General features: G+C 41.0%; 1 protein-coding gene across 1 annotated transcript; it reads left to right on the plus strand.

Annotated features, from left to right (window-relative positions):
• Nucleotides 1–1,204: 1,204 nt before the first annotated feature.
• On the plus strand, nucleotides 1,205–9,403 carry nfkbiz (nuclear factor of kappa light polypeptide gene enhancer in B-cells inhibitor, zeta). Its single transcript, XM_072513605.1, has 12 exons — nucleotides 1,205–1,566; nucleotides 2,184–2,302; nucleotides 2,549–2,582; nucleotides 2,681–2,784; nucleotides 3,100–3,803; nucleotides 4,595–4,700; nucleotides 5,086–5,232; nucleotides 6,273–6,336; nucleotides 6,615–6,790; nucleotides 6,949–7,059; nucleotides 7,343–7,510; nucleotides 7,688–9,403. The coding sequence occupies exons 1-12, from the start codon at nucleotides 1,377–1,379 to the stop codon at nucleotides 7,739–7,741; spliced, it is 1,977 nt and encodes a 658-aa protein (XP_072369706.1). The 5' UTR covers nucleotides 1,205–1,376; the 3' UTR covers nucleotides 7,742–9,403.
• Nucleotides 9,404–10,796: the final 1,393 nt, after the last annotated feature.

Here is a 10,796-nt window from a genome sequence, read left to right on the forward strand (position 1 = left end):
GTATGTAACATCAACAGCACTATAGGCTCACTGGCCTATAATTACCCGCTTTCTGCCTACCTCCTTTTTTAAACAGTGGTGTCACGTTTGCTAATTTCCAATCCGCCGGGACCACCCCAGAGTCTAGTGAATTTTGATAAATTATCACAAGTGCATTTGCAATTTCCCTAGCCATCTCTTTTAGCACTCTGGGATGCATTCCATCAGGGCCAGAAGACTAGTCTACCTTTAGCCCCATGAGCTTGCCCATCACTACCTCCTTAGTGATAACAATCCTCTCAAGGTCCTCACCTGTCATAGCCTCATTTCCATCAGTCCTGGCATGTTATTTGTATCTTCCACTGTGAAGACCGACCCAAAAAACCTGTTCCGTTCCTCAGCCATTTCCTCATCTCCCATTATTAAATCTCCCGTCTCATCCTCTAAAGGGATTAAGGGTTATGGTGTTCAGGCTGGAAAGTGGAGCTGAGTCCACAAAAAATCAGCCATGATCTCATTGAATGGTGGAGCAGGCTCGAGGGGCCAGATGGCCTACTCCTGCTTCTAGTTCTTACGTTCTTATGTCAGTTAAGGAGGGTGTCTGAGGCAGTCATTGTGATGAATAGGAAATGGGTTTGATAGCCCAGGGTTAAATAGCCAACTGCTGTTGCAAAAAGTCCAGTTTAACCTCTTGAGAGTGACCAATGGAATCAGTGGAGGGGGAACTGAGTTTAAGGAACCAAGGAAGCCATATTGTTATTAATATTTTTATTAACCAAGGAAGCCATATTGTTTGGAAATAACTTGCAAGATGAAAAATCTGGATAATTTAATCAAATAAAAGACAAAACAAACCTGCTGGAGTTCTGAAAACACAGAAAATACCAGGAAGTGGGTGTCCAGAGAGAAACATTGAAGCTATATATTAGGTCAGATGATTTCTCATTCCCTAATTTGCGACACAATTTTAAAGTGTAAAACGACAGAAAGGGTCTGAAAGGGTGGCGAAGCTCCTCCTCTTTCTGCTCGCCATTTCCAGTAAAAGTTTTTTTTTTTTTGCAATGTTCCGGTAAACAGGGCTCTTTTGGACTCTCCCCTCCTGGCTGGGTCGAATAGGGCGCCAGACAGTCACAGGAATGAGCCGGCCTCCCGGAAACAAAGGGAGAGAACGCACCAAAAAATGGGTGGGGCGACTTTTTGTTTTAAACCCCCCCCCCCCCCCCTCCGAATCTCAGTCGGGGCAGAGAACTGGTTGAGGAGGGGTGTTAGTGAAAGTGAGGAAAAAGTTTCGAGGCGCTCGGGTTTCCTGCCACCTTCGCCGCCCCCTCGCAAAGTAGCGGCAGGCCAAACCCGACCCCCACCCTCTCACTGACACTCCGGCTCAGCGGGGGGGCGCGATGATTGTGGACAGCGAGAACGGCGGCGAGCAGACGAGCTGTATGATGATGTCGAGTCCCATCAACCTGGGCTACTTCTACCAGAGCTCCCCGGCAGCCAGTGAGCCGAGCTCTCCGGCCACCCCCACCTCGCCGCAGTCAGACTCCGAGTCTCAGAGTGGAGCCTCGGATGGGGGCACTCAGTCCGCAGGTACAAACACTCCTGCCTCGAAATACTTGGAAAATATTTTTTTTTAAAAAACGGATTTCCGCCTTTTCTGTTTTGACTAACCTTGTTCTAATTAAACTTTAAATCTAGCCCTTCCCAATGTTAACCTTGTCGATTTGAGGATTTTCAATCCTTGAACGCTTTCCCCCCTTTCTCGACTTTTTTTGTTGTCCAGTTTTAGTCGGTGTAGCCGCAGTGCTGCTGGTAAATATGGAGAGGAAGAGGGCGCGCTTTGTCCCTTGTGACTGCACCTCCAAATCTCCTTCTGTCTCCTTCCTGAACCTGAACAAGCGTCGCATTTAGAAAGTCCACCTTCACAGGGGACCCTTAAAATCCCACTGAAGCCGAAATTTGGCGGTCTTTCGGCACAGCGGGGAGTTGATTTATTTTTCCTCTGTCCTGTAAAATGGTCAGTTCCTGTGTTTTACCCCCGTCGCCACAACCTGTGCTTTCATTTCCTCATCTGTTTATATGTTTGAGGGGGAAAAAATGAGCCGGGTGTGATCTGCGGCTGCTGGGTTTTCCACTTTTTCTTCTCTCTCTCTTTTCGGCGGATTAAGTGGTTGGTGACTGAATGTGTTCACTTTTCTTCCTCGCAGCTCACTCTGGGAGGTCTCAGAGGCGACCCTTCCAAGGAGTTCGAGTGAAGAATCCAGTCAAGGAACTCCTTAACAATTTCAGGAACACCCGCAAAGGCAGCAACCTGGAAAATTATCCGGTAACACTCAACGCCTAACTTTAATTCAGCCCTTTGTTTTTTTAAAAAGTACGGGAAATCGGTCTTTAAAAGTTTACTTTTAATGTAAAATGCTGATTCAATGTCAAAATAAAACTTGAAAGACTACTTCTAGCGCATCAATGTGCAGTAATCTTGGGCTAAATGCCTCAAACAGATTCTGGACTAGATGAGGAAAATAATTGTAACCGTGTGTAACAGAACATATTTTTTTCTCCTTTAATGTAGCCCCAGTTGAATTCATCGGAAGAACAGTTTTCTCGTAAGTAATTTGTAATTCTGAGGCGACTAACTTTATTAGGTCAAAATGCTCCATTATTCATTGTACAGAATCAATAATCTTGTTTTCCACCTCCACAGAAATAAGAAGTCTCCTGGGTGGGGGAAAAAGATCCGCTTTGGAAAATCTGACTGATACACCTCCTTATAAACGATCACCAGTTCATGCATCGTCATATTTGCTGGTAAAAATAGCCAACGTTGTTTCTTTCAAAATTTAGTTTAATTACCTCCTGGATTATTCCTGTGATGGTAAACATTAGTATTGCAGATGACATAAATATTGATTGAATGCCTTCAGGAATATGAAGGGGACAAACAATGTTATAATTTTGTCAAAACATAATGAAACTTGTGTTATGGGAACTTCAGTCTTGTAACCTTTTTTGCTAGAGTGGTAGGCAGACATTGTGGCAACATAATTGTGCCAGGAGTCAACCAATTAAATACATTTGTTACTTGACTGACGTTCATATGTTTCTCTCATTCTCTTTCATTAGACTCCACCCCAGACACCCAACTCTGTTGAGAATTCAGATGGAGCCCATAAAGCTGAACCAAGGAATGATGTAAACCCAGATGCTCTTCAGGACATAATAAAAATGTTGCAGAATGACACCCATCCAATCTCCCTGAATACAGTCCAGGTCAACTGGACCAGTTTTGCCAAAGATGACAATGTTTTTCAGGGAGAAAGAGGAGTGCACAGAGACTGTTATATGCAGGACCTCCAACACACCCAGCTAACCCCTGAACAGTGCCAGGAATTGCAGCAATTCCAAGTCCATAGCCCTCTTCAACTCACTGTACAGCATAAAGGGGTTCAACATTTTCAAGGTGTAGATCATTCACCAAATCTCCAGCATGTACTTAACCCTGGAGCTGTCCAATGGGATCAGGTGTCAAATGAATTTCCACAGCTTATGGAAAATTTTCAAGTGCACCCTAACCCTCTTCTGTCTGAGGAGTACGCTATTCTTGAAGGCCAATCCGTGGGTGGTCAACCATCGTCAGAATTTTATATCCCAGGTTGCAGCTCCCTGCAACCCAACATTCAGGAAGATGTACCTCATCCTGCTTCTATGTACTATCCAATGCAATCTCCAGGCAAGTCTTTCTTTCAATGGCAAATTGAACAAGAGGAGAATAAATTATCCAACCTTACTCAAGAGCAACTTATTTCCAAAGACTCTGATGGTGATACGTAAGTATTATTAAATACTTTTGGTATTCAGTGAAAATATTTTCATTTCATTTCAATAAATGTCGAGGTGCCTGTTCCTAACCCAGTTCTAATGCTGCTTTTCACAAGAAAAATTATGCCCCCCCCCCCCCATAAGATATAGGAGCAGAAGTAGGCAATTCCGTCCATCTACCAGCAGAAAAGATGTTTACCTTTACAGAAAACCTCCCACCAGCATCTTGTTATCGTTTATGGCAAATATAGATCTGAAACTGCATCTTTGTGGTACACTGTGTTGAAGCTCCAGAACACTCCCTGTACTATGTCCTAAGAGAGCAGTGCCAACTGTGGACTTCCATATTAACCGTGCTCTGGAAGTGTGGATCATCTTTGGTGGTCCAGAACACAGCCATCCTAATCTAATGTACACCGGATTTTAAGTATTAAATAGCACATTCATAACTGTCCCTAATAAGGGTCTTGACAAGTTTGAGGCTCACATTTGGTCATGTTCTGTCAACGAAATGGCCAGTACCAGCAATTGTTCACCCCAATAATTTATTGAAATATTTATTGAATGAAGGTATCTTAGCTGGTGCTACATACTATCATTGGGCTGCTAGGTTTTTTTGCATTAAAATAGAGGATAGTAGCACTATATTCAATTTTGGTCAGGCAAAAATGCTCCGATTTCTACAAAGTTTAAGGATTGTGCTTAGTGGCTAGGACCTATACATTGAAGCGTCTAAATGATTAATTTATTATAGTGCAAGCAACTTTGTTTTATAGTATGTTATGTTTATATTTTCCAGTCTACTGCATATTGCTGTTGCACAAGGCAGACGTGCTCTTGCATATGTCCTTGGGAAGAAAATGGCTGCGATTAACATGATGGATGTTAAAGAACACAATGGCCAGGTAGGATACATTGACATATATTAATCATTCACTTAACATTGTCTTGACTTTGAGGGGTGCTTGAGTTGGAAAAAGTGAGATTTGTTTTGGATCAAATTGTCTTAAAGTCATCTGTTAAGTGGTAGATCTCTCATTTGCATGAAAGTCGTCTTTGCATTACAGGCCATGTTTGCTTCAGCAAGATGTTGAACATTAACATTAATGTTTAACTTAAATTGACTTGTTTTTCAGTAATGGTCAATCTCACATTTTCAAAATGGCTGATTTAGCTGTTTGCTTATTACTCGGGTTGCTTATCAGATAAGCAGTTTGGAATTTGTTATCAGTTCCCTCGTACAGGTTGGTCATTTGTCAAACATTACAGGAGCTTTTTTTTCTCTTACAGAGTGCTTTGCAGGTAGGTGTTGCTGCTAACCAACATCTGATTGTTCAGGATCTGGTCAGCCTTGGAGCACAAGTGAACACTTCAGATCGCTGGGGCAGAACACCGTTGCATGTGGTCGCAGAAAAGGGTTTTGTTCAAGTGCTTGTGGTAGGTGCCTTTTCTGGTTGAGGAATCTTGCTTTAAAAAAAAAAAAAAAAATTATAATGCTTAACATTCCATAGAAACACTTAGCGAGGTAACTATTTAACCTGTCAAATTGTGAACTTCACAAATGAACAATTTCGCCTTTGATTTCCCAAACACCAATTATTGTGACACTAAGTACGCGACAAGGACCCGGTTCGATCCCGGCGCCGGGTCGCTGTCCATGTGGAGTTTGCGCATTCTCCCCGTGTCTGGGTAGGTCTCACCCCCACAATCCAAATATGTGCAGGGTAGGTGAATTGGCCACGCTAAGTTGCCCCTTATTGGGGGTGGGGGGGAGAATTGGGTACTCAGTATTATATACAATGTTATGTTTAACTGACATTTCATCTTTGGATTGTAAAGTGTAGTTTTAAGATGTGTTCTGTTATAGGTTGCCCTAGTCCAAAGATTCTTGCATGATTTTGGGATTCCTATTGGAACTTGTAGGAAGAAATAGTTTGGAAGACTATTTTAAATGATGAACTATAATTTGTACACCTTTTCAACTATCCGTCCCCACTATCCAGTTAGTGTTTTCCAAATATTATCACTATAAAAATAACTTGTTTCAGCTGTAATATTTAAATAAATTGACACCATCGAATCCCTACAGTGCAGAAGGTGGCCATTCAGCCCATTGAGTCTGCACTGACCCTCCAAAGAACACCCTACCTAGACCCACTTCCCCACCCTATTCCTTTAACCTCGTAACCCCACATAATCAGCACATCTTTGGACTGTGGGAGGAAACCGGAGCACCCGGAGAAAACTCACGCAGGCACTGGGAGAGCATGCAAACTATAATCTTTTTTTATTGTCACAAGTAGGCTTACATTAACACTGTGTAATGAAGTTACTGTGAAAATATACACCGACCGGAATTGAACCCGATCTCTGGTGCTGTGAGGCAGCAATGCTGTTGTGCTGCCTCATCTGCATATGCCATTTTTATTTTACTTGTCTTAACTTACAAAACCTTCTTTTTGTTTGCTTCTGTGCAGGCTATTGAAAAGGGAATGGCACTAAGTTACCAGCATCTCAATCTTGAAGCTACAAACTTTGATGGTAAGATCAATTGCTACCTATTGATGGCGTAAAGTCCAATGTCCAAATTGCTTATGAAAGGGAAATGATTATGAACAGCGAGTGCACCTTTTGCTGGATATCAATCACCTTTTTGCATTTGGATTGTGTGTATAATAATTTTCGACAAAACAATCAAGAATTTCTCATGGGGGTGGGGTTTGTACATTTGTGTGTGAAAATCCATTTGCATAATGTTAAAATGTAAGCTTATTTACATTTACTGCCTGCCATCATTAAGAATTTTCCTTCTGTTTTAGGTATGACTGCTCTGCACTGTGCTGTTCAGGCCCAGAACCGTGTGCTGCATGAACTACAAAACAAAATTTGTCGGCAGCCTCCATCTGTTGAGGACCAGGAACTAGCCGTGAAAAGCAAGAGCTTGTTGGAAACAATTAAAACCCTTTTGCAGATGGGAGCATCTATTGAAACTCTGGTGAGTTCAGATCTGATGCAAGTGCTGATCAAGCCACATGGAAAATCCAACACAAGTAGGCGGTTGTGAATAATGCATAAACTTTTAGTGTTCATTGGAACTAAACATAATCTGAGATGGCCTGTGACAGCTCTAATTAACCTGTGAATTTTCCCTAGGATCGGAAGAGTGGTCGTACACCTCTGCACTTGGCTGCTGAGGAAGCAAATGTTGACATTCTGCGTCACATTCTCGAGCAACCAACCAGCCTTAATGTTGTAAATGCCAAGGTAAGAGACATTCCAGAAAAGGGATTTGCAGCAGCGAACAAAATTTTGGTACGTTGATGAGGGTCTTTTAACATTGATTTTGCTAAGATTCCTGACCCCTCAACATGGTAGTGATCTTTGCAAGACTTTTTATAACTTCTCAATTTGAGTGTTACCTTGATGTGAATGCCCAAATTCAATTAAAAATTGGCCACATCGCATTTATAGAGACTTGCCAGGCTGAATTGTAGTCGGGAGAATGTTTGAGGAACTTTCCAGTATTGATATTTCTGTCATCTTACAGGCATATAATGGCAACACTGCTCTTCATGTCGCAGCGGGCATGCAAGACCGGGTTAGTCAGGTTGACGCTGTCCGACTTCTGATGAGAAAGGGCGCTGATCCGAGTGCCAGAAACCTGGAGAATGAGCAGCCAGTGCATCTGGTGCCAGATGGTGCAAGAGGAGAAGAGGTGAGTGAGGCAAAAGAAGCTATCCATTTATCAAACAAAAGCAGTCCAGAATTTTGACAGTAGATGTGACCTGATATAAAAGGAATATTAATGGGAAAGAAAAAGCATCTTTCTTAAATACTTTTTTTTTGGAAACCTATTTCTTTAATAATCACTATCATTTTTTTTTATTCACAGGTTAAGCGCATTTTGAAGGGGAAAGCTGTCCAGTCAAGAATGCATCTCTTCTGATTTCTTGTTCAGAATTGTCACCCCCACTGTCAGTTAGGCAGTCCTGTTAGATTGTATAGAGATATTTGCTCCTCACTGGCAAATGTGTGTTGTTTCTTTGAAAGAAACTTTAATTGTTGACTACTATGTAGTATTAAGTAAATAAATAATGGGCCGGATTCTCCCCCACAGAGTGTTTTGCGGTGGAGGTGGCCCACCATTGGCAGGCAGTGGGATTTTTTGGTCTCACCACTGTCCGTCGTTCACGTCCTTTGATACCGTGAACCCATGGCGGGGACTGGAGGATCCCGCCGGCGGGAACGACTGGAAAATCCCGACCAATGGTAGTGTACACCTGTATCTTCTTTTAAACGTCAGCTGATTTTTAAAATGTATTCTAAAGGATCAGTGCGGTAGTGTGTAGTTATTGATCAGCTGCATATATCCACTTAGGAATCTAAAAACACAACTCCAGTATAATGAAATATATACACATTATTACTAGTGTCTGATTTAGGTAGAACGGTCATTCTGTATGAGTTTTATCTTTGGATTTCCTGCAGCAAGAGGAATGTGAAAGCTCCGATGCTGATGTTCACTCATTCTAATTGCATTTTGTAAATGAAATGCTGAAGGACTTATTGACCAGACCTAAAGGTTTATTTTGAGTGAAGTTTTTTTTGGGAAGGGGACCATAGATATGAAGTGAATCGAGTGCCTTTTAGTTTTTTCAGTGTTGACTTCGATATTTGCCTTGATTTACCTGAACATTCTCTATTCACAAACTGACACATGAGCAGTAAAAGCACATTTTCATCTTGCAAATGATTTTGGCGTTCTTCTACATGCCAAGTGAATGTACTTTGCTTTGATGAGGTATGCATTCTTTTCACATGAGGGCGTTTGCTTATTCTTGTACCCCAGATTTATTGACCACAGTATTTGTGTGGGGCATCTTGAGATTGATGGTTACAACAATTGAAGTAGAAAGGGATCAAATAAATATTTAACATCAACATGGAGAGAAGGAGTTGCACACATGATGCATTTTTAAACAAGTAAGTAATAAAGACAGGAGCAGGTACCTGATCAGAAGAGGTTAGATGGAAATAGTATGCAGAGTATCGAAAAGTCATTGCAGATGAGGAAGTTGAGGGAGAATCATTTTACAGGGTATAATCCAGAAGAGGGATTCAAAATGCATGCAACCGAATGATAGGAATTGATTTTTGGTGCAGTACAAATTGGTACAAGTTGCAAAGCCTCATTCCTGAGTTCTGATGTGTAAATATGTTTATTCTGTTGGCTGTCTTCATTTTGAAGCACATAATTGTAGTTCTCACCAGTAAGACAGATTATGTTCTCTAGTATTTGTATACTTTGTGCAGGATGTAAGAAAAAAAATCCTCAGTACATCACTAATTGTCGAAGTGATTTTTAAAAATTCATTTAAATGTTTACCATTACTGATTCTGAGTAGAACAGTTAATATACTGAAATGTTGTTGCACTTGGTGATATTTTGCAACTTTTTAATCGAGAAATGTGGAATGATGTTAGTTGGCCTTAAAGAGCTAATAAATAATTATTCAAAGTCATTTGTTCAATCATGTTTAACAAAGTATGTCTTGTAGACAGAGTCTAAATGTTGTTTGACGATGACATTAAATATTTGATGCATTAACTGTTTGGTGTTCGTTTTGTGTCTTGGAGTTTCACGATTTTCAGTACTCTGGTCCAACAATAGTTCCTCCAAGTTGACTTTTTCTAATCTAACTAGTCAAAGCTCTGCCTTTGCTTCATCTGGACAGAGGCGCATATCAGAGAGGCTGAGAATTATCCCATTTTCAAACGGTGCATTTATCTGGTTACTGAATTATTTCTGAAGTAACATTACTACATGTCAGATTTGAAAACTAAAGCAACAGCTATCATTATTTAGGAAGAGTGAGCAATTTGTCGTCTAGTTCTTTCCTCCATCTTGTTTGATAATGGGTGACCAATACCTCCACTCCATTTCTCCCATTGCTCTATATACCTGATACTGTACCTAACCAAAATGTGTCCATTTAAAGTTTCAATTGGCTCTTCCACCACTTCCAGATTTTTGCTTGTCTCAAATATGAGTATCATTCTCTGATTTCACTCCTGATATGTCCTGCCTATAATTTCATGGCCTCTATTTTTGGATTTTCAGCACCCATTTATTGGGTCTATTGGTCATTTTATCTCTATTGAATCAATTTGTTATACTTGAGAGAACACACACCATGTTCATGCCATCTGTCCTTGTATTTTAGCTCTGGCATAATATCCCTAGCCAGTATATCCTTCCTGACTGATGGGTGTCCAGACTTAATGGGATCTGGGCAAGATTTTATACAACTGTAGTCTTAACATTAGTTCCGATCCCAGTTGATATAACTGTACAGGACAATCCCAGAATGGTACTGTGGTTCAAAAAGCTGTAGCTTTTACTTTGTTCCTCCACGTTTTGTGAAATAGAAAGTCACAGGACTGCTAATAAGTTTTTTAACATCCAAGAAAAGTAATCATTTATTAAATGGAAAGTTGAATTATTATACAATACTTTTTACTCTCCCCTTAGCTTAACAAATACACAATGATATGAAGATTAACATGGGTTACAAAGTACATAAGATAGTAAGAAATAGGAAAGGAGTAGGCCCTTTGGGCCTGCTCGTCTATTCAATAGGATGGCTGATCCGACATTCCTCGTGTCCATTTTTCTGCCCTTGTCCTGTACCCCTTGATTCCCTTACTGATCAAGAATTTATCTCAGCCTGAAATATACACAAGTACTCTGCCCCCGCAACTCTCTGTGGCGAGGAGTTCCAAAGACACTCAACCCTCTCAGAAGAATTCCCTCCTCATCTCAGTCTTAAATTGACACCCCTTTATTCTGAGACTATGCCATCTGTCCTAGATTCTCACATGAGGGGAAACATCTCTCAGCGTTTGCCCTGTCAAGCTAAATGAGATCACCTGTCATTCTTCTAAATTCCAATGCGTAAAGTCCCAACCTGTTTAACGTTTGCTCATAAGATAATCCCTCC

This window comes from Scyliorhinus torazame, chromosome 8 (genome assembly GCF_047496885.1).
Source record: "Scyliorhinus torazame isolate Kashiwa2021f chromosome 8, sScyTor2.1, whole genome shotgun sequence".
Lineage (NCBI taxonomy): Eukaryota > Metazoa > Chordata > Chondrichthyes > Carcharhiniformes > Scyliorhinidae > Scyliorhinus > Scyliorhinus torazame.

Bases quoted from the DNA above. Each gene is read 5' to 3' on its own strand.
- nfkbiz (XM_072513605.1), top strand. From the start codon at position 1,377: ATGATTGTGGACAGCGAGAACGGCGGCGAGCAGACGAGCTGTATGATG. The intron at 4,701-5,085 runs GTAGGATACATT...TTTCTCTTACAG, and splicing joins TTAAAGAACACAATGGCCAG to AGTGCTTTGCAGGTAGGTGT. The intron at 6,791-6,948 runs GTGAGTTCAGAT...AATTTTCCCTAG, and splicing joins GAGCATCTATTGAAACTCTG to GATCGGAAGAGTGGTCGTAC.